A 27,029-nucleotide genomic window follows, 5' to 3' on the forward strand; every position below is an offset into this window, starting at 1 on the left:
AAGAACAGTGACTGAAATTTTTACAGTGTAAGGCAGGATCTGAAGGCTGGACCTAATCTGAAGCCTGGATAGGTTTCCTGGATATCCAACATCTGGGAAATCTATTTATTTGAAATTCTTTCCAGAGTAGAGGTAGATGGAATTGGGTATCTGCCAAATTCCACTTGAAATGTGTAGATTCAACAAACCTACAGGGGACATATAGAGGACTGTTTTCTTTACATAAACTAAATGTTTTAGGCAGTTACCCACTTGTTTGCTCAGCTAAAGCTGGAAATAAAGTACTCAGTAGTCTATGCACTGCCAAAGAAAGCAAAAGAATTACTCTCCTTAAATGACAGACCAACCTATCTGTAAAACGTAAATCCTCTGCTGTTCCTGTGAAACTATAGAGTTCAGATTGCTCAGCTTGTGAAAATATCGGGCAGGCAAAGGAAATGGTTTCTGCCATGGATTTCCTTCTGTTGTCCAAAAAATGTCAATGTTTTAAAAGACAGTAGTTTGTATTTCTTTTGCAGAGGAATACAACTGCAGAGAATTCATTGAAGTAAGCTACATTTAACTATTCTAGTAGCTCTCAAAAATGATTAAAATGCCCATTTAAAAAAATAACTTTTGCAGTTCCCCTACTGGAAATAATATTGGGGGGGGGGCAATATCATTGTCTCAATACAGGGTTTGCAGGTGAAGACAGATGGGGTTGTGACTCACACAGGCACATGTCATCATTTCACTGTTTTGGATGCAGTGCCTCTCTGTTCCTTCCTTGTTAGAAGCCATCAAGCCCTAAATTACACACTATGTTAAACTGGTTATAAAGAGGCATGCTAACCCCTGGCAACTTTTCTTCTTTGGCAAACATCTGTTGCGGAGCAATCCAAACTGAGCCCATGGTGTGCAGAGAGAGGTAGTTTTCCATTTTCCTGTCAAAAATCCCCCCAAGCTGCTGTCTGCCCCCAAAGCAATTGCTTTTTTGTTAAAAAAGAGAAATTGCCATTCCTAAGTATGGCTCTTAACAATGCATTTAACTAAGGTGTCAGCTGTTTTTGCCTGTGAATCCCACCAAACCCTGGAGCTGCCTGTAGAAACAGCTCTGCCCGCTGCAGGGTAAGTTCTTCACTGTTTGGACTGGGATGGGGACACCCTCAGAGTCTGTTTTCTCCTATAATTCCTGTTCTTGTCAAACAGTTTACAAGCAGATAAATTTTGCTTCACAGCATCCTAAACATTTCTGAAAAGGTATCCTAATGGACAAACATCACTTAGATGCATTCCTAAAAGTCCATAGCCTTGGATGCAAGTCCCACTCAACTCAGTGGGATTAACTTCTGAAAGAGCACACACTGGAACAAGCTACAAGTATGCCTAAAATACCTCTGATTATGTCACTCTTTTGAAAAGGAAAAACATTTGACAGAAAACTCTCTTCCTTCATTGTGTAGTCAAGTTTTCATTGCAAAAATAGAAATAGAAATGCCTGCTTTGACATTTAATACTGGCAAGAATCTACCATTTTCAAAGCGAAACTCTGAACATGGATAGGGCACCCATGTGTTAAGCATTCATGGTTCAAAGGCACCATTTTGTGGAGCTGGAAGGGTTGGCACATTTGTGATATTTCAAGATTTCATTTTAGACTTTCAGTGCTAGGCTCTGTCACAAACAATACTTATGCCTGTCTGAGCTGCACCAGCTATTGCTTAAACCATTTTGACTGGTTAAACAGAAGAGCCTTTTAAATCATTTAGAACAAGGCAGAGTTGCAGTAGCCGTACACAGGCTTTCTCTCTCCAAAGACTCCAAGAGCAGAGGGGAAAAACTGCATCATAATCTTTTTGCTCAAGAAGAAAATAATTTTATCTTAATCACTTGTTGGACATTTGATTGGGGATTAATTCAGCTGAAGGTTTAAAATAAATTCTTCAAATTTAAACAGGTAATAAGAACTAAGCAGCACCTTTATAAAATGAACATGAGCTTAATAATTCAGAAAAGCCTAGACGGGTATTAAAACCAAAAGGTATCCTTGTAAAAAAAGCAGGAAAGCTGAATAAGTGATACAATGCCTTTTATTAGAGTGGCTCATCTATAAAGAAACTGGAAGAGGGCACTTGAACTACATGTCTTTAAGGAGACTTTGGTGTCCAGAGGAAAACAATTCAGCGAATAGCATATTGTAGCTACAATGATGGTTTGGCCTTGCAGTAGGAAACTAGGTCACACAAATCACTCCCGGAGATAATGCAATGAAAAACTTCCGCAACAGACTCAAGTGGACTTAGGCATAGTTGCCTACTGTACAATTTGGTTTGGGCTGAAAGCCTATGCACACTTATTTGGAAGGAACAGTGAATTAAGTTACTTCTAAGTAAATACAAAAATAGGATTGGGTTGTAAAGGTTCATACGATTTGCCGTTCACTTCACCTCTAATTTGGCTCTCAGTGACCTTTCACTGGGCAGTTACACTTCGGGCTGTAGGTGGGCCTCTTATGATAGAATACTCTACATTATAATATTTCCTTTACATAATCTGGCCTATCGTTCTTCCTGATGTGCTAGTTTTCTTGGTAAAAGGAATTTTTCAACAAGGAAGAAAAAGGCAGTGTTTTATACTTATTTTTCCCAAAAATGGCACTGGCAAGCAGTTTTTTTAAACTGAAAGGAACTTCAAATATGCATGGTAATGACCAGAAAGAGAGAAAAAAGAAAAATCTGGCAACATTATCGGACATGAATCCTAAACAGGGTTATGCAGTTAAAGAACCACGCTTGAAAGTGTTCTTTAACTGAAAGTGTTTGAAGCTAATACGTTTCAGCCCTTCCAGTTTGTACAAACAAGTATTGCAGCTTAAATTATGCTTCTTTAATATTAAGCTCTTTTATCTTCCTAGATGAGTATGGATTCAGACTACAAAGACAATGATTTTAAGTCTAGAACAAGCATTTCAGTATTTGAAGCGCTGTGAAAAGTACTCATCTAGATACACAGGAGTCAATACAGGTGGAGCCTGTTTATCTGCTGATTATACATCTTCAGACCTGGTTCAAAGCAGATCCCTTGGATCCCACATTGAGTCAGATTCAGCTCCACCTTAGCCCTCCACATACTTACAGTCCTATACATACTTACCTGGGAGTAAGTTCCATTTAACTTAATAAGTATTCCTTTCGAGTAGACAAGTATAGGTCTACTAATAGCAACTACTGTGCTATTAGTATTACTGTTGTACTTTGGTTGACATTTGATTTTGTTCAAAACTTTCCTTGATTATTAACTTCTTCATATGTATTTTAATGCTTGACTCTGAAGTAGGTAGTGAAAGTGACTGTAGATGAGACTGTAGATGATACAGATGAGGCCTTGGTATCCACAGGGGATCCTTCTTGGACTCCACACTGATGCTAAACTTCACAGATACTCAAATCTGTGATCTTCGCCCATTAACTTCTCCAAAGGGGATCGGAACTGTACTACAGTCCCCTCCAGAGGGCTTTCTGAAGCTTGGAGAGGCAGCGTGTGTCCGCCCACTGTCTCTCCAGGCTTCAGAATAGCCTGGAGAGGCAAAAAAAGTCACTTTGGTTTCCCTTGGGAAACTGGAAGTGGCGTTTTTTTAGCCTCTCCAGGCTTTAGAAAGCCCTCCGGAGGGGACTGTAGTACAGTTCCGATCCCCTTTGGAGGAGTTAATGGGCGAAGATCACAGATTTGAGTATGCGCGAACTATACCAAGGCCTCACCTATATAGTACTACAGTCGCTTTCACTATATACTTCAGAGTGAAACATTATAATACATATGAAGAAGTTAATAACCAAGGGAATTTTTTAGCAGCATCACATGTCAACAAAAGTACAACTTTTACAACCCAGGTAAGTATGTATAGATCTGCAGCCAAACCAGATTTTAAAAGAAATTTTAGATTTGGGTATACATCAAGATTACACTCTAAGTCAGGGGTGCCCAAACCCTGGCCCTGGGGCCACTTGTCCTCTCCCTAGGGCCCTCGAGTCCTCTCAATGCGGCACTCAGGGCGCCCCTAGTCTCCAATGAGCCTCTGGCCCTCCGTAGATTTGTTGGAGCCCACATTGGCCCGATGCAACTGCTCTCAGCGTGAAAGCAACTGTTTGACATCTTGCATGAGCTATGGGATGAGGGCTCCCTCCACTGCTTGCTGTTTCACATCTGTGATGCAGCAGTGGCAGTGAAGGAAAGGCCAGCCTTGCTTTGCACAAGGCCTTTTATAGGCCTTGATCTATTGCAAGACCTTCATTCATTCATATAAGTTCATCTTTAATATATTCATTTATGTGAATTTATTCAAATTTTAAATGTAAATTAATTCTTTTTTCCCCCCGGCCCCCAACGCAGTGTCAGAGAGATGATGTGGCCCTCCTGCCAAAAACTTTGGACACCCCTGCTCTAAGTGCTGCAGGAGTAGAGATTTTAAACAAGCCCACAGAGTCTTTAGCCTGGAGTATTGAGAAACACTAAGGGCACAAGCCTAACCAGGTCTACTCAGAAGTAAGTTCCTATTTTGTTCAATGGGGCTTACTCTCAGGAAAGTGTGGTTAGGTTTGCAGCCTAAATTAAAAACGATGATAGCTCTGCAGGTAAAATTGCTTCTAGTGGCACAGCTGCCACCACCAAAGTGGAAGGCTTAATGTTATGGCACGTGGTGCTGCAATCTACACACCACACATCCTAAATACTAATTGCTGCTTGTAAGAGGTCTGTGTAGGTACGCAGACCCCCTTCCATAGTTGCATGGTGTTGCAATGCTGCTTCCAGACATTAATCACAATAATTGTTTGGCAACAATGTAATCATGTCATTGCTGAACTTCCACATTGCCAAGCTCTGCACTGCACAGAGCTTGGTGTGCAACCACTCAGCTGCCTTAGCACCTTACAGGGAACAGCCTGCTAGTCAAATTTGACACTTAAAACAAATTTGCAAGATATTCAGAAATACCATTTGGTCTCTTCACAATGTGCTCATTTCCATTTTCTTCATCAGGAAACAACTAATCAGGCTTCTTTTTTAAGCAATGAACTGAATGGTATATTTCCAATTTCCTTGTTCAAGTGGATTTATAGGACAGCAGTAGCACCAGCACTAAAGCTATTTTTGGTTTTTCAAAAGTAGCAAAGGATGTTGCCAGCACATTTTATGTTAATTTCCCAGGTTGGCTTCAGACTGTCTTTTCTTAAGACTGTAAAGGTTTATTTACATCAGCGTTTCTTTACCATTTTATTCATAACTATGGGATAATAAACGGTGGCAAAGTAATCTTTGTCAATGACTTCAAAGATGCTCTTTTCGGTACATCTTCAAAGAATTCCATCATTAGCAAAACGATAAAGGATGGCCTCAAACGTTCCATCCTAACCTTTGGAACAAATAGATGATACCATTTTCCAAGATTAATCCACTCATAACGGCCACCAGACTAAGTTTGCGGCTTGTGTTCAAGGTAACTGCAAAAGAAAAAACAAAACATGAAAGTGTTCTCAGTAGAAGTGCTATAGTAGTAAATAAATGTATTTGTCTGGATACATATTTGTGGGTATGATATCACAACTACAATTAAAGGTTGGTGTCCCAATTAGCATTTCAGCTGTCAGGCACTCCCTCCATGAATGGAAGGAGTGTTCTGTGCATGGGGGAACTATTCTGCTTGTGCAAACAACCTATTTTTATGAGCAGACAGCTCCCCTTTCAATTCACAGAGGGATCTCCTGACAGCAGAGGTACAATTTGGGATGATACCCAATATCTGTAATATTTGGAACAGTATGTAGTGTTAGACATTATTACCAGGCTTGCAAGTTTTATTCAGATGAGTCAACTAAAGCTTTAGTTGAATAGGATAGGGCTCCCACCTATTAATCAGCGAGGTGAGAGTTAAAAGGTATACTGGTTTGCTTTTCAAATTTATTTTGGTTTTGGTGCATACTGTAATATAATGAAAGAAAGAAAATATTAAAGATAGACTTTCCTTCTAGCCATGTGTGGTAGCTGTTTACTAAGTTAAAACTACGAGTTAAAAAGTTTAACTACTAAGTTAAAACTACTCGTAAGTTCCAACTTCCCTCTTTAGCCCCCAAAGCACTGAGCTTCATAATATACAAGTTTATTTACTTCTAACTAATTGATGAATTAGTTCAAGGGCAGAAGATGGATCAACAAAAAAAAATTGGTTAACTGCTCCAATTATTAATGTGCTGTGTATGTAATAAAGCCTGTGTCATTCAACACTACTTGCATACAGGCAGGGAAAATATGCAGAATGCATACATTCGCATATATACAGATAAGGGAAATGAGGACACAACTGTCCAGTGTATTTATTTTGTTATGCCTTATGAGACTGTCTTTTGTTAGGAACAATACTGAGACTTCAGCAGCAACTATGTTAGAAAAACAAACTGGTCCATTACAGTTGCATAATATTTATAAATCTTATTCAAAATGGAAGATGATTATGATTAAATTATTTGCAAAAGGGATCTAAATAAACAATATCTCCTAAAGAAGAATAACTATATATTTGAAAGACAGGATATAAGTCCTCTGCTTGTGCTGAAAAATACCTTCTTTAAAATACTACATCAGCAGCTCTATATGCTTTTCAGAGAATCCATAATATTCAGAGTAATCTGATTGTATGTGGGTGATGCAACGCAAACGTCCTACACATTTGGTAAATCATAGACATGGGTGAATATTTTAGAAGATAACTGAAAGTACACAGAAAGTTACAGTATACAAAATCCCTCTTGAACCAAATTTTGTAAAGCCTAAGTAAACAGAGAGCATTAAAACAAATAGCGAATCCAACAACAATCTGTGGACAATAATGGAAAACTAAATGGATTTCAGGGTTAAAAGTATAAAACGCAATTCATATGAATAAATGGCTCTATTAGTAATAGACTATTACATACATGTCCAAGGCAAAAGTATTAACAAAAAAAATCTCTTATAGACCATTTTTTGGTTTCCTATACATCAATAGAGCTGCTTTTGCCATGTCAGCTCTGCTAGACCCAAGCTTTGAGCCTAGGCTACTTTTTGTGTACAGCTGAGGTTTCACATCTGCTAGACTGCTGGTTCCCAACCGATGGTCTGTGGACCACAGGCAGTCTGTGAGACCCTAAGAAGTGGTCCACAAGGTGTCAGAAAAAAATGGCCTGCATCACTTCCAGCATCTCGCCGAGTGAATGTTTCACCACAGACCACTGGAAAAGGCAGAGAACGAACTGCCCAAAGCTGGCACTGAAATGTCAGCGGAGGCTGTGGTCAATCCATTCTGTGCCCTCTCTGATAGTCCATGGGGAGCACCCGCTCGGAAGATGCTTCCCCATGGGCCACCAAAGGGGGCAGAGAACCAGACTGTCTGCAGCCGCAGCTGGCACTGCATGTGGCCCACAATGATTCCAATTTTTGCCTCAGTGGTCTGCAGGCTCTGAAAGATTGGAAATAATAATAATAATAATAATAATAATAATAATAATAATAATAATAATAATAATAAACAAACAACTTTATTTATATCCCGCCCTTCTCCCCAAAGGGATCCAGGGCGGCTAACAACATATAAAAAACACATTTAAAAACATAAATTAAAACAAATAGCAGATAAAAACATTAAAAACACATTAACAGAGACCTTAAAAAACAGTAGTCAGATTAAAAGAATAAAAAGAGTACAAAAGAGCAAGTTACAGAGGAATCAGGCCTGTAAAAACTACAAAATGTGTAAAAAATATTAAAAAGGCCAAAGAATCAGAAGGCTTGTGTAAACAGCAGTGTCTTCAGGCCTCGCCAGAAACTCTCAAGAAAGGGAGACATTCTCAAGTCAAGGGGAAGGGAATTCCATAATGTTGGTGCCACTACCAAGAAGGCCCTATTTCTTGCAGCCGCCCCCCGGACCTCCTTGGGTGGCGGCACTTGTAAAAAGGCCTTCTCTGATGACCTGAGAGGGCGAGCCGGATTGTACAGGAGTAGGCGGTCTCTAAGATATCCTGGCCCAGAGCAGTATAGGGCTTTAAAGGTCAAAACCAGCACCTTGAATTGGGCCCGGAAACGAATGGGCAGCCAATGTAGCCCCCGGAGAAGCGGACTGACAGAGTCAAACTGCTGCCGCATTCTGCACTAATTGCAGTTTCCGAACCATCTTCAGGGGCAGCCCCACATAGAGCGCGTTACAATAATCTAACCTCTAACTACATAGAGCGCGTTACAATAATCTAACCTCGATGTCACCGTGGCATGGATCACCGTGGCCAGGTCTGCACGATCCAAGTACGGCCGCAGCTGGCGCACCAGCCGAAGCTGAGTGAAGGCCCCCCTAGCCAAACCGTTGTGTTAGACACTCATCTCGCTACAAAAAAGAGTTTGTCACTCTGTGAATTAAGTTTCCTTCTCTGAGGTTTTATACTTTAATGCTGAATGTCTCCTTCAATAAGATGGGGCTGAAATGCTGAAGTTAGTTCCACAGCTGCACGCGAACATGCCAGATCCTAGCCTACTTTAGAGTGTTATTATGCTAGTAGAATATCATGAGAAGAAATACCTCTAATTGCTTGAGAGTTTGATGTTAAGACAAACACTTTAATGAGCTTGAGGCACAAATGAGTATAGTCATGTTCCCAAATGACAGCTGGAATCAGCAGAAGTTTTCCATAGCTAGACAGCAAGAGCGCTTTCAGAAGAAAGATGCAATCTGCTTTGGTTTTCAGGACCTCGGGTCTTACTAACCATACAGCGGTGAAGATGCCAATCAAAAAGGCAGTTTGCTCTGAATGAAAGATAGGAACAAGAGAAGAACAACTCAGAGAAACTACTGCAATTTGTGAAATATTCCATAAACAATTAGTCATCAAAACAAGATATCCATAGCAGTGGTTCTCAAACTTTTTAGTTCAAGTCCCACTTTTTAGAATGACAATCTGTCCAGGACCCACTGGAAGTGATGTCATTAACCTGGAAGTGATGTCATGGCCAGAAGTGACATCATCAAGCAGGAAAATTTTTGAACGATCCTAGGCTACAATCCTATTCATACTTACCCAGGAGTAAGCCCCACTGACTATCATTGTTAAAGGCATATACATGGTAGCCTGTTAAAAGTACAGATCTCCCCAAATGCAGTCATATACCATGTTGGCATCAAGTTTAATGTACTAAAAATAAAACATTGCAATGAATGGGGACTCATCTGAAATTGGCTTGTGACCCACCTATGGGTCCCAGTCCATCATTTGAGAAACAGTGCAATATAGTATTTACTGCATATATTCACAAGGTGCCTTTAAGTGGCCCTCTCTGGAATGGAATACTTTTTGGATTGGATTATAAGGAGAATAAACTGTAATGAGGAATTTGAATATGGTGCGCCAAAGAAATAATCACCAAACATTACTAGTGTCCTAGAGGCTAAGGCCAGTATCCAAAGAACGGCAAAGTTGCTTATGCAGAAATACCAGAATTTTTCAAGTTCTCTCTCCCTAGTGCAGCCCACTCTGGACTTCTCAAATAGCCACACATGAAGGTTGGGTTCCCACCAAGAGTGTGGCAACTGACAAATTGCAAAAGGTTTTGGCTGGAAACAAACACTTGTATGGTTTGTAGAAGCACTGTGGGTGTGGGACCCTCTGAATTCCAGGATAAGCGTCTACTAGAAAGCAACATTATTTTCTATAATAAACTTTTTAAAAATACACAGAGTAGATATTTATAATCTTGGTCTCGCTCACACATCATAATGCTGTCATGTAGGTTGCTATAATTCTAATTTTAAAGATTAAGAAATAATATTTTGGGGGCTAACCAGGAAGCTCATGTTTGAGCATGAATTTGAAACTCCAGACCGAAGCTCAACATTCCCAACTGGAAAAACATTTGCTCTCGTAAATGTCCTGCCATTTTTTTTTTCTTCCACACATGGACATCCAATCAGATGGATGAAATGCCAGGATCTTTTGATTATTCAACTGTATCACATCATAATTAAGTAAAGTCAGTGAAGTGAAGGGGGGGCATAATGGAGCATGAATAATACATTTGTTCTCCTCTAATAATAATTTCATTCAGATTGATTTAAAATGCTTTAAATAAGGTTTTTAAGAAAGCAACAGTGATTATTTGGCAGCAATAACAAATAATCTTGGATCTTACCCAGAGATGCTATTCCAAACATTCGATAAAAATCCCATTCCTTGGCATATCTGATTAAATCATCTGGGTCAGGGCTTTGGCTTGAATCCTGTAGCTGCAACCACCTGAGATAAGCTTCACAAAGCAAACAAAATATGCAGAGTTTGCCATGAATCTGTAACATGAAAGAACATTAGTGTCTGAAGCAGGCACTTCATTCCAAATCATATTTTAGCAGCCATAAGCTCACTAGCATCATGACTTTACTACTCTTGTTTACAATTGCAAACATGGTGTTTTTGCTTAGTTCTATAGGGTAGCTGCCTACATCACCATGTAAGAAAGCTAGTACTCCTCTCTCATGCTAAAAAATGGAGGATATTGGAAGAAGAGACCTAAAAGGAAGGGAGTGGTGTGTGTGCAGCACACGGACTTCTCTCCCTTCCTTTATGCAGGTCTTAGAATTGACCCACAACAGAGAAATGGGAGAAGTGTTCTTTGCAGCACACAGACCCACCTCCCCTTCAGCTCTGTCCATAGATTCAATTGGCCTCTCACTACCTAACTGAGTGTTGAGTGTGAAGCAGGAGATGGGAAGAGTTTGAGCAAAGGGCTGGAGAGAGCAAGTATGGAAGATGGAATGAATCCTTCCTCCACCCCAAAGTGCAGACCTCTCTTCCACCCATGGGCTGTGTGTATCTCCATGACACCTGAATTCTCTCTCCACTGCTATCGTATCCCCTCTCAGTGCTTCCATCCCCCCTATACTTACAAAGTGTATGTTATGCAAGTTCCCCCATCTGCGCCTCTTCTGTTTTAAATGAACATTTACAGGGATTCTAGGAACCATGATCCCCCTACTGGAACAAATCCAAGTGGACCCATCAAGGCTTCCAGGGCTCAACACGGGGCAAAGAACCAATGTTCCCTTCCCCTGAGGAGACTTCCAGCAGCTTCCCTGGCTCCACAGGATACAGTGGTGGCCATTTTGGTGCTGCTGTACCATGGAGTGGTGCCAGCCCATAGGACTGGGCTGTAATTATTGCTAAGACCCAGAAGGGAAGAAAATCAGTTCCAGGCTACAAGAGCAAATCTTTCCATTATATCTTTCATCAACGTACGATATACTGTACATATCTCTGAGTAAAGACAAGAAGAAAAAGTCTCAGGAACTTACATTTATCTTTGTATTGAACAGAATATGTCTGTAAGCTTGTGCTTTGCATAAGATAGCATTAATTAAAATGATAACAGGATCATATTCAATGTATTTGTCAACTGGTTTCTGGCAGGATTTCTGAAAGTAACAAAGCAAAAACAAGTTTTTAAAAAAATGCATTAGTATTACACTGACAAATCTCTCAAGAATTTCACAAAGCAGCCACTATCTGGGGGGACAGCAAGGGATGAAGATGCAGAGCAGAACCTATTGTGGTTTTCATTTCAAATTTTTGCCCTGGCAGTACAAGGAAAGGATACATAGTTTCAAGTCTGATTCAAACTTGGCCATGGTGCTAGTTTAAATTGCAGGCATTGTAATGCAGACCGAGATATATAGCCAAGTTCCACACATAAAACAATGCACTGGTAGCTCATAAAATCTCATTGCCAGGGCTATATATTTTTTATCCACATAAATAACTTGAACTTGTTTCAATATTTGATTGCAAAATCCTGTTCAAAGACAGGATTTTAGGATTAACTCTAAAACATTTATTAAATAGGAACACAGTCATGTGGTTTACAAGACGATTTGTGAGGACCATAAAAATATGACCCAGTCCTTTAAGGCATATTGGTATTTCATAGTTATACCAGTCATAGCCCATGGGGAAGTTATGTGCCGCAACAGTTTAAAAGAAAGGGTGGGACTCAATGCTACTAAAGGGAATGAAAATAGTTAGTATTATGCTTTTTTTTATAAACCCATGATGCAGCCATGTTTGGAATACTCTGTATCGTTTGTAATGCTTTACATTATACATTACATTAGAAAGAACATTGTTAAAGCAAAAGGCAAATAAAATGCTCTGAAGCTTGTAGCATCTCTCTTACCATGTTTTCCCGGAAATAAGACACTGTCTATATATTATTATTTATTTTTTTTGCTAAAAAAAACAACACACTAGGTCTTATTTCGGGCTAGGTCTTATTTTCAGGGAAATTGTATGAAAGAAGGTTTTGGCAATTGGGATTGCAAACGCAGACTGTTGACTAACCATGCAGAGGACTGCTTAGAAGGGCCTTTTTTTTGGTAGAAACCAGATCTATAAGGGCAGGTTAATAGAGAGGTGCAAACTATGGATGATGCAGAGTGAGTAGAACTAAACTGTTCTCTCTCTCTCTGAGAACAGAACTTGCAGTCATTCAACGACTATAATCACAAAATATAATCACCTAGTCACCAATGGTGATCAGAAATTTTGGTTCTGATGATTGGCAAGGAAAGCTTCTATTATCACAGGAGGAACTTTTTTTTTTAAGCCACCAGAGACAAATGGAAACAGCAAGTGTTTTCTTTCAACGGCTATTTTGGGGGTGGGATACATCAACAGTGTCATGGGTTAAAGGGGAAGGGTTGCTAGAAGCATACCAAGTCTACCACTGCTTAACCGAACCCCACTTCCATGCCAAGTAAAAGGTATAAAATTGAAACATTAAAGTTGCCTCTAAGAACAAGAAGTAAGAAAGCCACACTGGCTTCTAGAAAACCTATTTAGCCCAGTCACAATCTGTAGACCCCCACTGATTGCCATTCAGCATAGACAAAAGAATCCTTTATTCATGAGGATTTACAGAATCAGTTGCCACGCACTCCACAATAACTACTGGGTTCGGCAGGCTTTAAAACAGAATTAGAGAAATTCATTATCTAGCAACTGCCACTAACTATAACAGCACAAAATGGAACCTGAGTGTTTGAAAGCAGGATGGCACGCTGTAGTGGATGGTGCTGAGTATGCGTAACAAGGGGGAATGCCCATCACCTTCATGAAAGCTCAGAGAAAAGAGGAACAACAGGGGTAACTACTTTGAGCATCTTATAACTGGGGCAGAAAAGCAGAGTACAACACTTTAAAGTAAAATAAATAAAATCTAGACAAAATTTATAATACAGATCAATAATGCAAACAAACTGCAGCAACTGACAAAGCTTTAAGATTTTGAGCCCTCATTCATATATTTTGAAATGATTTCACCAATTATCCTTTTGTAATTTACATTGTATATAATACATTTTTGACTAGTTAAAAATCTCCTTTATGTTCATGCCTGCTTGCGAGCTTCCCTAAGGCATCTGGCTAGCCATTACTGAACCAGATGGACTTTGGTCTGATCCAACAAGGCAATCCTTATGTTCATAAATTTAAAAATGTGATGGGAAGTTACTGCTAAAAAGATGTGAATATATTAAAAAATCTCTAACTGTGTTTTCTACACACATTACTTTGACCTAGAATTCTGGGTGTTAAAAACATCTGAATTCTTGCTTACTCAGTTCGTAGTCTAAATTCTGTTGTTGGATTAAGTTAAACTTATGATTGAAAGAAAGATAGGAAAGTGACCACTTCTATCCTACAAAGTTAGAATTGTCATTAAGGATGTGGCTTCCACGCTCATTTAAAAGATATGCAATTCACCAGTGATTTTTTATGTAAGTAGATATTCGTTACAGCTTTAGAGTGCAGTATAGCTGAAGAAATTGCCTTTGTCCAAAAGGTATATAAACATCTAGTGAGAAATGACATCCTTTAAAAAATGACCTCCATTTTACGTTTTATACTAGGGAAAGAAGTTTTAGTGGCTGTAATAATAATAATAATAATAATAATAAAACTTTATTTTTATCCCGCCCTTCTCCCAAAAAGGGACCCAGGGCGGCTAACAACATATAAAACAAATTAAAACATAATTTCACAGATAAAAACATATTAAAAAACACATTAGCAGAACCCATAAAAACAGTAGTCAGAAGAGTCAGAATAAAAGAGCATAAAACAGCAGTTCTTAGAGGAATCGGGCCTGTAAAAAAGCAACTAAAAGATATATAAAAGATGTTAAAAAGGCCAGAACGTCAGAAGGCTTGGTTAAACAACAAGGTCTTGTTTAACCTTGTTTATCCAAGGCTGTAGGATAATAAACCGCTACTAAAGGACAGTGTGACATTGGAGCAATCTGTTTTTATTCCTTCTTCCCGCTGCAGATGCTTCTATATTTATTTATTTTAAAATATTTATATCCCTTTGTAATATCCATGAGATCTGCAGCTCGATCCTCTAGGAGCAGCTGGGTATCTAATGTTATGGTGGTATGTTATGATGATATGTTATGGTGGTATGTGTTGATATGTTATGATGATATGATATGGTGGTATGTGTGATGTAGTTGTCACGCTTGGACCCAAGAAAGCCAAGAAACAAACAGACGGGCAGCCCAGTCCGAAGCTGCCCAGAGCACGGGGCTGCCACAGTGTCAAAAAGGGAGAAAGCTGCCAAAAATGCTGCCTTGGGAGAAGGGACTTTCATAAGGGAAGTAGCCCTGCAATAGGGCTACTTGATTCTGCAGTGGCTGTTGAGCCGCCGCAGAATCAGAGTCCCATGTCAGGCCACACAGTCCAACACAGGGCTCAGGATCCAGTGGAGCAGAGCTCTGCTGGTCCTGCCCCCTCCCACCACCATGCCTTCCCCACCTCCCCCTGTCCCGTAACACCTCCTCCCTGCCTCCCCCTATGCCCCAACGCCCCACCTACTTGGGGTACATTGAAGGGGAAGGTTACGATGGCTGTGTCTGAGGCAGTTACCTGCTGCTGAGAGTGAGGATTCCTAAGATGGTGCCATTGTGCTTGATCTCACATCTACAGGGTGGCTAAGGAGGGACTCCCGGATTCCCCCAGCTTCCATGGGCTTCTGCCCAGTCTAGGCCAGCTGTGAGGAAGGAGTGCCTCCAATGCCCTCCCAGGCCAGCTCCAGCTGAGTCTCAGGATTGCCTTTCCTGGCTGGGGTTGGATCTTCAGACTGTCCATGGCCAGGTAAAGGTGAAAGAGGGGACTTCCTGCCCCCACAGTGCGCTCTCTGCCACTGGAGCCACTAGCCAAAGACCAAGCATTTGTCCTGGCCACCCAGCTCCATTTGAAGCCAGCGGCCTATATTAGTGACCCACCCCTTTCAGCTGCATCATTACCTCACACTCTCACATGAGCAGGCAAGGCTTGGCATGCCAGCTGGGAGTCATGGCAGACTGGGGCCTCTTGAGCCACTGCACTGCCATGAGAAGATCCCAGCTGGCCGGCAGCAACCTCATCTTCCCTGGCCATGTCACTGCTCTGTCTCCTTGACAACAGGAATGATGCAGTGGGCTGGCCAAGCATCCTAGCTGGCTGTCACCCTTTCAAAATAAAAGGCCCAAGGTGTCTAACTGTTGCCAACACCGCTTATTCAGATATATGCGCGCACACACACAACTCAGAAGGAATCAAATTAGAGGAATTAGCAATACTCCTAGACAGAAGAGGTCAAATTCAGTAGTTTGAAGATTGTTGATATGGGTGAGCAGTGCAAACAACCTCAAAGTGCCTCAAATATTAGGTTACCATTAACCATGAGACTGAGCTTTACAAAAAGAAGTTAGTTTATTAACGAATATTATAGACAAACAAGGAAAAAGCATTTTTACTTGCAGTTATTCTGCTTTGGAAATCAATTACAGAGCTTTAAATGGCTGTAAGTAGAAGAGATACCTGTAAGTTGCCTTTGGACAAGCAGGAGTTAGTTGGAGAAAATGACAGAATGAGGCTGAGCTTATCTAGGTTTCCTCCCTAGTCAGCCAGCAGAAGAAGGCAATTTAGTGAGAAGGTTTGAAACAGGCACAGGAGAAAGGATGTTTTTTGGGAGGGGGGAGGGGGGAGAGATTACCAATCTATCCTGCTGGGTACAAAGTCCTTCTAAGCAGCAAGGGCAGGGTTGCAAGATTCCAGGTTCCAGGGTAGAAAAATCCAGCAAAAATGTGCTCCTTTGAGCCAGGAAAGTAGCTCCTCTGAGGGTGAAGACATCTGCCAGAGATGGTTGAACAAAATGTGGAAGAAAGCACAATCAAAATGGCGGGGGAGGTCTCTCTGGGGAAGAGACCAAGACGCACAGCCAGATGGGCACCTTGGCAAATGGCAAGAAGAAGAAAACGCTCAACAGCATGGACACTTTCCAAAGAATGGATAAGAGACAAAAATGTTTAGTGCGGACAAAGAATGGAGAAGTGACCCAAAACTCTGATTCCAGGGCTGGGGCAGTTATAGGACTTTGCACAAAGGAAACAAATGCATTTCAGGGTAGACAAAGAAGTTTGGAGCTTCTTGTTGGGTATGCAAGACAGTTTTCTGGACTTGATTGAGCTTGAGTGTGTTCTTCCTGGAGCACACAAAGGTTGGATTGACCCCAATCAGTATAAAGAAAAATATAAAGCTATAAAATAATAATACAATAATAATAAAAGCAGCAATCAAAACTACAAATCATGAAAGAGAAAAAGCAACATGCAACAAAAATGACTTCAATGGGGACTAAGAGAAAGCCAGCAGGGAGGGTTCACTTTGGAACTGAACTGGGAGGGAGTTCCAAAACTGTGCTGCCGCTACAGAAAAAGCCCTTCCGCTTGTTGCCACCAACCAAACCTGAAAGAACATGCCACAAGCAGAACAGCCTTCCCAGATGACCTAAGGAATGAGCCTTCTCATATAGGAGAAGGCTTCTCTCATAACAAGCCCAATTTATAATATACTTTAAAGTTAAAACCAGCATCTTGAATCACACTTGGAAACAAACTAGCAGGCAATACAATAGAACAGTGGTTCCCAAAGTGGTGGGTTGCAACCCAGCATTGAGAACCAAAACCAGGCCATCCTCTTTAAGGAAAGTGGCCCAGTAATGGGTGCACCAACAGCGCTGCAACTATCGCAGCACTGTGGTGACCCAGGAATTTTCCCCCTTACCTGGGGGAACCATCTCGCCTTGGGGAGGGTCCAGGAGGCCTGCAGTCCCCTCCGCAGATCTCCCTGATGCTAAAAATCACTCTGTTTGGGGTTCAGAGTCCACTTCCAGTTCCTCAGGTAAGGGGAAAAACCCCTCGAGTCCCCACAGTGCCCAACTGCTGTGGTGCTGTCGGGACACCCCCCCACCCCTGCAAATACTCACCTGCAGTCCTACAGTCTGAGTAGGACTTTGAGAACTGCTGCAATAGAAGAAAGAGACTAAGCCCAATCCTGTGCTCAGTGGCACAGCTTTGTGCCACCAAGCACTGTTGCAAACGTGCCGTAAGACACGTTTGCGAGCCTCTCCACTGGGCTCCTGCCTGTGCTAGCCCAGCACTGGCTAGTGCTAGGCTAGCGCGGGGCGGTTGCTCAGCCTCCATGGCTCGGCGATCTCATGGACCACCAAACCGTGGTACAGTAAGTGGGGGCAGGGACGGGGGCGGGGAGGAGACATTCCGGGGAGGGGGGAGGCCGGCGGGGGGTGGAGAGAGGGCGGGGGGGAGGCGTGACGCGGAGGCATGACGTAGGGAGGGGGCGGGCTGGAGGCATGCCGGAGAAGGGAGGGAGGCAGGTCTGCGGAGCTCTGCTCTGTAGGATCCAAGGCGCTCGTGGAGGGCTTGGTACCCTACACAAGTGCCTTTACCTTACCGCCGACCTTTTGGTAAAGTGGTAAAGCCCATTGTGGGGCTGTTTACCTTACCCGGGTAAGGGGACGAAAGTCCCCTTCTCCCGAGGTGCCTCTCGCAGTAGCCCAGAGCACGCAGGATACAGCGGTAGCCGTTCTCGGCACCGCCGAGCCTGGACGCCTCGGGCAGCTCAGGATTGGGCTGTAATGGAGTCAAACCATCTAGATCCCATGATCGTACATCCTGCTGCATTCTACACTAATTACAGGTTCTGAATGATCTTCAAGGGCAGCCCCCATTAGAGTAGTGAAATATCAATGTCACCAGTACATGGATCACTGTGGTTAGCTCTGATTGATTTAGTTATAGTCACATCTGGCATACCAGCCTAACCTGGGCAAAGATGCCCTAGCCACCACTGCTGTCTGGTCATCCAGGAGCAGCAAGTAATCCAGGAGGGCACCCTGCTCCTGTAGAGGGAGTAGTAACCCATTCAGAACAGGTTGTTGATCCAATACCCATATCACAGATCTCTGGACCATGAGCACCTCTGTCTTGTACAGATTTACTTTCAGCATGTTATTCCTCATCCAGATCCCTACACTCTCAGGCAATGATCTAGGTAGAATTTCTCTGTGATTTGATGGAAGAGTGACATAGAGCTCTGCATGATCCCCCAACTGATAAGATTGAACTTCAAACTCCCAGGAAGGTGCGTCTAGGATTGCTTCCTTAGTAACAGGAGGGTACCATTCATGGGGATAGCTTGAACATCCTGCAGGCTCAAAGATTTTGGTAGAAAGATAGCAGCCAAAGAATGTACTACAGGTTTGTGGTAGCCTTCCATTTCCTGGGCAACAGAGAATACTGAAGAGGTTAATAGGATTCAAGACTCAAGGAAGTTCCCTCTCCCAATGTTTCAAAACCTTTACTTGCATTAATATAGTAAAATCAAATATACTTAATATAAGAAAATGTAATTATAGAGCAACAGGATCTTTATTTAAGATAACCATGGTTTAGATCACATTTGGTTATCAAAATAAATCATCTTTTTTCTCTGCTCCTACAAATCCACATGCAAGCTTAAACACATAAAATCCTGTAAAAAGAATCCTTATCACTCAAACATTTTAGGTATAACCCAGTTTTATAAAGCTGATCTAAAATACAGCATATTTTACATGGTTTTTCATAAACTTTTACAGTCTGAGGAAAAGTTTCAAACTAACTGAGAACTAACCTTTGAACACCATGGGATGCCTACATTTTCCAAGTACATCCTATAAGTTATTCAAAGGCAGGAATTTTCATCTGAGTTCCAGCTTAACTGTGCAGAATCATCACAGCAAAATGTATGCTAGGAGCTCAGGCAGACAACTACTGTCAGAATAACAACTGAACTCCAAATGACTGCTCTCAAATAATTGTGCAAATACTTCAAGAGGAACCAGCACTCTCAATTTTCTTTTTTGCATTGCAACTGTGCAGAGCAAACATTAGTCAGTAGGGATTCAATCTCTAAGGAATTTATTCAATGATGCAAAAAAAGACCAGTGTTAAAAGGAGCACTAGCCAATCTAGCGCCAGTGAAAGTATCCTTATTTCAACTTCATGAAAGCGAATAAGGCTTGCTTTATTTGCCAGTGGATCGGCATCATTTATGATTTCAAGAGCACTTAACGTGTACCCAGCACTTTAGAATAAACAAATGTTCTCAGTAGTTCCCGTCTGCATGTTTAATAAGATAAAGACAAAAGGAATAGAGACAGGGAGAAAACAGGAAGAGGATTACATCCATTTCCCCCATCCCGTGCATACTGGAGGAAGAAATGCTTTTGCCAGCTCATCCGGATAAGTGAATCTGGTGAGAAAAACTTCCAGCAGCCTCACTCCAGAGCTGTCATTTGTGCAATAGTTTGGGGGGAAAATAAGAAATAGGCTTCTGTTTGGAAAGTCTCCTGCTGCTGCTTAGTTTCTCCTGAAACAGGGGAGAAAGATCCTGCCTCTCTCCCAAGCCTTCTGTGCATGCCAGAGGGCTTGGAGAGGAGAGGCGGGTTGGTGGCAGCCATTAAAAAATGGGCATCTAGTAAGCCAACATTTGTAGACTCCAGGGAGGCGTACTGCATGAACTGCTATTGTCACAAATGTTCCCCATCACAATACTGAACAACAATGCGATACAAATACAATGTGATACAAAAATGTGGAAGGTAGTGAGAAAACCTTGAAGAGCAGAGGGGAAATGGTTGGATGGGGGTAAATGAAGCAGGCTCAGACCTATTTCCTTTAACAGACTATATATACTGACTCCTTCTCTGTGCCCTAAGTGCTATGTCCATAAAGGGATGGATCATGCCCAATGTAAACAAAATCCATGAAGCAATAGTTGAGAGTAAATGATATTTCACTAACATTTTTAAAGGGTCTATCGAGGACAGTCACCATCTCCTGTATGGCTCATAGATTTGAAAGGAATAAAGTAGTAGTAGACTCATGCATAGAATATGAGGAAAATAAACTGGCTACACATCACTGATGAGATATATAGTAAGAAAGATGCAAAAACCTATTAAATACAACGTTTGGTTTTATAAAAATACAGGATTGTGAATAGTTCCTGGGGCTAGCTTGGTGGTTGGCATTGGGACCATATCCATCAGTCCCCTTTCAGGGGTCCTCCCTCTGCCCTGGTGCCCCAGAGAGGAGAGATGTGTCCTTATCCCACTTGTTGTCTTGGGGAATCCTTCTTCTCTCCTTTCACCTCCTGTTTCCTTTGAGTTCCTTTGAGTTGAGATAATTTGTTTTAGTCTTCATCATCTGAACTTTAGAGGAGCTTTTACATTTTTCCTCTAGTGTTTTCATTATTTCAAGTGTTATGTCAGTACTTTGATAATGCCCTTCATAGCCAAGGGCAAAACGTTAGGGAGAGCTGAACTAGTTGAATGTGATCTTAAAGCCAGTGGAAAGGAATTTTTATTCCATGAAAAAACTTCACCACAGAAGTTTCTATGAATCAGAATTCTTTTAAAAGTCACAATTCAAATCTTAGCTATGGCAACTTTTGGCATTTGTAGAGTCAGTAAAATCATGGTTGAATTGACAATGAATCTAATGAAATAATCACCTCAACTTTCATTAAAAAATTAATAAAATAAAGATGAGAGCATTTGTGGTTGTAGAGGAAATTTTGGAAATACATGGCCTGTGCCTGCTCAAGTCTCAGAAACTTAGTTTCAAGGTCATTTGAGACTTCCATATTGAAAATGGGGATTGAGAAGAAAACCTCACCTCTTAGAAGCATGCTAAGAATCATGAATGAATACTGCACTGGAAAATTCAGACTTATTGTTGATTGGCTTGGCGGAACTTGATCTGCTTATTGTGGGAAAACATTGGGTGTATGCCTATCCCTTAAAAGCGCATGAATAGCTCCTATAGAATTACTTAATGTTATTCATCTTTACTCATATCATGTGAACGTAGCATCAGATACACATAGATTTCCCAAACAGCACCTATTTTAAACAAATTACTATAATTCCAGAACATCACAGCCTGAACAATAGAGAAAGAGGAGCCCAGCTGATTGGCTGTTTTACTTGTAACATGAAGACTTCTCTGTATGACATCAATCTACTCAGCCATTTTCAACCACTGTGCCGTGGCATACCAGTGTGCCGCGAATGGTCTGCAGGTGCGCCACAGGAGTTTGAGGAAGGGTAATTTATTAGTAGGGCCATTGCAGGATGTGAGCCCCCCACCAATAGCATGGTGTGCCTTGCCATTTGTCAAAAGACTGAAGATGTGCCTTAAAAATTTTAGCACCATGTTAGCGTGCCGTGAGTCAAAAAAGGTTGAAAATCACTGATCTACACAATAGGAATGGTGACACACCTTACCTTACTGTTGAATAAATAAAATTAGTAATCCTTCACCTACCCTAAAAGTATGAAAAGTTACATTTTTAAAACTGCTACTGCAATTATACTGCATGCACGTGTACGGAAGTATACGCATTTAGATCTTAGAACAGATTCACTACCACTTAAACTACATATCAAGCTGGGCAGCCAACCATGCAGGATTAGGATGATACAGGAATGATGTGAAGTCAATCAGAACGCATTTGAATTTTGAATGCCAAATGTCCAGTATTTACATCACTGAACCTAAAAATATATTTTTTGTCTTCACTATAATGAGGCAGTGATTTTCAACCTTTTTCATCTCATGGTACACCAGCAAGGCACTAAAATGGGCAAGGCACACCACGAGGTTTTTGACAATTGACAGGGCATACCATGCTGCCAGTGGGGGCTCACATCTCCCATTGGTCATATTAATAAATAACCTTCCCCCAAATTCCTGTGACACACCTGTGGACCACTCGCGGCACACCAGTGTGCCACGGCACAGTGGTCAAAAATGGCTGTAATAAGGGATCACAATACATTTTCAGCAACTGGAAGACACGGTCAAGTATACTGAGAAACAAGGGTTCCCAAACTGCTTAGATAGCCCACCAGATGAACTAAAAAACCACTGGGTGTGTAGGAGCAGCTTGTTGTGGTACCAACACACAGGACTAGCAAATTGTATGAAACAGGCTTTATTGGATTTCAATGCCACTTGGTAGGTTTTCCTTCAAGAGCAGTGTTTCTCAAGGTTTGTCCTCTGCCATACCACTTCACATGGACCACCTATCCAAAGCACCACCAGAAGCAACTGGCGATGACCTTTTGGGTTGGAAGGCCAGACGCAACACAACAAACACCAATAAGAAGCTGAGGGTGGATAGGACAGCTTGGAAGGAGGAAAAGCCTGTTTTGGAGCTCTGCCCGCAGAGCCAAACCTCTTACTGCCAAACCTCTTAGTTTGTTGCGTTCCTGGTCCGGCTGGTGTCCGGGAGTCCTGCGAGCACCACCACTCACAAGCGGTACCCATAATGCTGGTTGAGAAACACTGCTTAGGAGCATACTCTGAGTGTGTGTATGTGTACTCCCAATGCACGCCTCATCTATTTACACTGTGGCAGGGGTGTGTGGTGGGTGGGGAGGCAGGTGAGGCAGAGCCTCCCCACCAGAGTCCTTCAAAAAGCACCACCACCGTGTGAGGCACCTACAACCCACGCGCTCTGCGCTTGGGTGCCTCACACGATAGCGGTGCTTTTTGAAGGACTCTGGTGGGGAGGCTCTGCCTCACCTGCCTCCCCACCCACCACACACCCTTGCAGTGTAGTATGCTACACTTGCACACGTGACAAACTAAGTCTCCCTTTACCTCCCCTACCTGTCAATGGCTCTCCAGCAGCACCCCACTCTAGGTCTCCACCTAACCACCCCCCCCCAACTCACGCAGATTGAGATGCGCAGCACGCCGCGCTGGTAGTCTTTGTACAGCTCCGAAGCCTTCCTATTGCACTCGATGCACCTATAGGCGCCCAGGTCCTCCATCTCCTTCCGTCAACACCGTTGCCACGGCAACCGCCGTCTTCTCTCCCTCAGAGATCGGCCTCGTTCGATTTCGGTTGGGCCACGCGAGCGGACGCGGGGGTGGGTGGGTAAAACTAGAAGCCGCAGAGCATCTTGGGGTTTGTAGTCGTGCGTGGGAACATTCTTCCAGTAATTGTGAAACTACAATTCCCAGAAAGCCGCGCGCTCACCTGCGCCTTCAGGAGACGCAGGGAAGGTAAGTTGTTCTGCGCATGCGCAGTGTGAGAGGTGAGTTCTGCGCAGGCGCGGTGAGAAGATGGCACCTGCGGCCGCCTCTGGGTGCTCTCGCCCGCCTCAGTGTGTGCCGCTGTGGCCGCTGCTGTGGCTGGCAGCGGCGGCCGCGCGGCCGGCGCTCGCCTTGACAGAGCAGTACCCGACGGTGTCCCTCCTCAGGCAGGAGCTCCGCCGCCAGCAGCAGGGCCAGGGCGGTCGAGGGTGCGCGGAGTTCCTGGCGGCTGAGTGGGGCGGGGACCAGTACGCGGCCGCTGCTGGCGACTGTGGTGAGTGGCTGACGGAAGGGGGAGTCCGCCGGCCCGGCCAGCCCCGTGGCAGTGGCGCTGCGCGGCTGCTTCCTCCGAGGCCTCACTGAGGACTGGACCGGTTCAGCCTGCGGGATGCGGCGTGCCTTGCGGGATGCTCCTTGGTGTCAACCTGTGGTCCTCACCCAGCGGTCCTGGTACCACCAGTGGTGCTTGCCTGGTGGCACTCAAGGGACCCCTGGGCCGTCTGCCCTGCAGTGAGTCTAACAACACAACACACAGCAGTAGGAGGCTTGGCTCAGCAGGCAGAGCTCCACAGCCTGCTTTTCTGCATTGAAAAAGGTCTCCCACCATCCTCACTGGTCTTTGTCACATCACATCTGGGCTCCCAGCCCAGAAGTAACTGGCGGTGATGCCATCATCAGTGGCACTTCCAATAAGTGGACCGTGTGAAGTGGTCTGGCGAAGGAGCAGTTACCACAGTTACCAATGCTTTTCCGGAGCACTTACCAATGCTTTTCACTGGTGTGAAAAGATCCCTGCAAATACAAAGTGGCACGGCAAAAAACCGACCCCGGGGCAGCAGTGGAGACCTTCTCCCTTTGTGCTAGTCTTCTTCTGGCAGGGATCCCTTTATGTTCAGGACACATGCCACTCACGAACATGCCTAGGGTGGCCAGATACAGAGTGGGACAAGGTGCCTATACCTTTAACCATGGTATAGAAGAGGGGATTTTGGCAGGTACAGCTTTTAAAACTCTTCCAGGTTGAGCTGCACGTGCCAAAGTTCCCACTTCTATGCCAGGGGTCTCCAAACTTTTTGACCAGAGGGCCACATCAAATATCTGGCATGGTGTTGAGGGCCAGAAAAAAAATTCAATATAAAATTTAAATAAATAAATAAATTAGACATGGAACTTAGATGAGTGAATAAATGAATGAATGGGCTCATTCATTCCTCTCTGGCCCTCAGAACATCTTCCAGACACAAGCAGAGCACAGCTCTGGTTGTGTGTAGTTGAGTGGGCCAGAGGCTTTCAGGGGACAAGAGGCTGGCCCTGGGTCAGAAAGAGGCTTGCTTCGGGCCGGATCTTGTCCCCAGGCCGGGGTTTGGAGACCCCTGTACTATACCATGGTTAAATTTTCGGTTTAACGTACGCCAGCAATTTTCATTCTTTTTCATCTCACGGCACACTGAGAAGGCACTAAAATTGTCAAGGCACATCATTAGGGTTTTGACAAGGCACACTATGCTGACAGTGGGGGATTCACATTCTCCATTGACCCTACTAATAAATGACCTTCCCCCCCAAATTCTTGTGGCACACCTGCAGACCACTCATAACACGCCAGTGTGCTGTGGCACAGTGGTTAAAAATGGCTTGTATAGGCACTCGGTTCCCCTCTGAATCTGGTCACCATAGACTTGCCTGACCAACAGTAACAGTGTGCCTTGGCAGTCCACTGTACCTCTTTGGCACTTACGTTTTGTTCTGTTACATGTGTCAACTAACCCTGGAAGCTGAAGGAAGGGTTTCTTGTGTGACGGCCAGTTTGCTTGCAGTGCTTCTTCCTGACTCTGAGGGAGTAGCTGGCTGCAGGAGGTGGCTGACCAGAGTTTATAGACTATCCTACCCTATTCCTAAGAGCTAGTGTAGTCAATTGACAGAATCAAGTGGTCAAGCATTTTTGTTTTTTGCTTGGATTGTACCACCTCAGGACCTGGTGTTATTGCATACTCAGCTCTTCCTCCACCTTCACCCTTGAACAAAACATTGCATCTCTGGAAGAAAGCTAGAATGGATTTTTCTCCTTGATAGTATTATTAAGAATATTTATACACCACTTTTCAGCAAGCGTAGTTTACAAAGCAGTTTGCGTAGCAAAGTCAATAAATGATATGCTAGTTTTATATTTGCAAGGGGATTGTGCTTTTTGCTTTTAGCATGGTGGAGGATTCAGGCATGCAGCCCCATACTTGCAACAAGAAATGGTAAACTGCAGAAAAAGTTTAATCAATTGACTTTACTAACTTCATAACCTGGTTTTCAATCTTGGATGGGGAAGCAGAAGCTCTGGTACGGTGCAGAAAATGAGCAGTGATACTGCCTATGACTTAACATTGAATGTAGAACATAATTCAGCTGACTGATGTTGCAGTTTACTTATCACCGTTACTGGAGATGCTGTGATTGAAGGGATGGAGAATTGCCATGCATGTGCAGAAATTCACCAAACCATGTAGCATGTGCATGCAGTGGCCTCTTACTTACTTGCACATAGTACAGATTGATGCAGTTTCCCTTATAGTGGATCACAGGTGACAGATGTTTTAAAAACAAACAAACCCCATGTGTGCAAATAGCAGCACTTCCTAACTATTTCAATAGTTTGGGGTACTGGGTATGATTTTGCAACAGAGTCTATTTAGAGGTAGGGTACAGTACATCCAGGTAACAAAAGTCAGGTTGATATAAATACTAAATAAAATCAGTTTATTTCAAATATCTAACGCATTCATAAATCATACAGTTCTCCATTATATAGTAGTAAATAAACTGGATAGTCTCCAAGTTTGAATGGCCCCATGGGATAAAAGTTGTGCATGTTTACGTGTGCACATCCTGACCCTTCCTTTGGCATATGGTTTTCTTAATTGCATGGGGGGAGGGGTTGTTTATCCAAATTTGCCCCCTGCATGCACTGTTAAATTTAGGGTACTATCCTAACCCCTTATGACAGTGCTTTCCAGCACTGGCATAGCGGTGCCAATGGGGCATGTGCTGCATCCTGCAGTTGGGTGTCACTCACAGAGGCCTCCTCAAAGTAAGGGAGTGTTTGCTCTCTTACCTTGGAGCTGCATTGCCCTTATGTCAGTACTGGAAAGCACTTTCATAAGGGGTTAGGATTGCGCCCTTAGTAGGTTTATTGGTGCATGTAGATGACTCGGATGGCACACTGCACCTCTACCCCTGCCACCATCTCATCCAGAAAAGAGGGAAGGAGCTGAGGACATATGTATCATGGGCAAGTATGCTTTTTATGCCTTAGGGCTGGTCAGGTGCAGAGAATATAATCTGAATTGGTCTAACAAGGGCCACAAGTATATGTTGTCAATATTACCAGTTTGCATTGCCATGTCATCACCTTAAGTTTTGATCAGTCTGAAAAAGCTTGCTGCTTAGACATTCCAAGCTGTATTTCTGATCACAAATGGAATCCCAACCAGATAGGAAGCAAGGCTGTT

The 27,029-nt window shown here is 42.9% G+C and overlaps 2 protein-coding genes across 3 annotated transcripts in view; one reads left to right on the forward strand and one right to left on the reverse strand.

Annotated features, from left to right (window-relative positions):
• Positions 1-3,695: 3,695 nt before the first annotated feature.
• On the reverse strand, positions 3,696-23,333 carry ARV1 (ARV1 homolog, fatty acid homeostasis modulator). The gene is made up of 5 exons (XM_066611405.1): positions 23,166-23,333; positions 11,339-11,458; positions 10,183-10,336; positions 8,579-8,803; positions 3,696-5,477 (listed from the first exon to the last, which is right to left on the reverse strand). Exons 1-5 carry the CDS (start codon positions 23,262-23,264, stop codon positions 5,371-5,373), a joined length of 705 nt encoding a protein of 234 aa, XP_066467502.1. The 5' UTR covers positions 23,265-23,333; the 3' UTR covers positions 3,696-5,370.
• A 225-nt stretch (positions 23,334-23,558) lies between these two features.
• The window catches only part of TTC13 (tetratricopeptide repeat domain 13), a 46,163-nt gene continuing 42,692 nt past the window's right edge, over positions 23,559-27,029 (forward strand). For both annotated transcript variants that reach the window (XM_066611406.1, XM_066611407.1), the window contains exon 1: positions 23,559-23,803. In XM_066611406.1, coding sequence (XP_066467503.1) covers positions 23,560-23,803 — 244 coding nt within the window. In that variant the 5' untranslated portion in view covers position 23,559. The remainder of the gene's footprint in view (positions 23,804-27,029) is intronic.

The sequence above is a fragment of the Tiliqua scincoides genome, chromosome 1, assembly GCF_035046505.1.
Source record: "Tiliqua scincoides isolate rTilSci1 chromosome 1, rTilSci1.hap2, whole genome shotgun sequence".
NCBI classification, from domain to species: Eukaryota; Metazoa; Chordata; class Lepidosauria; order Squamata; family Scincidae; genus Tiliqua; species Tiliqua scincoides.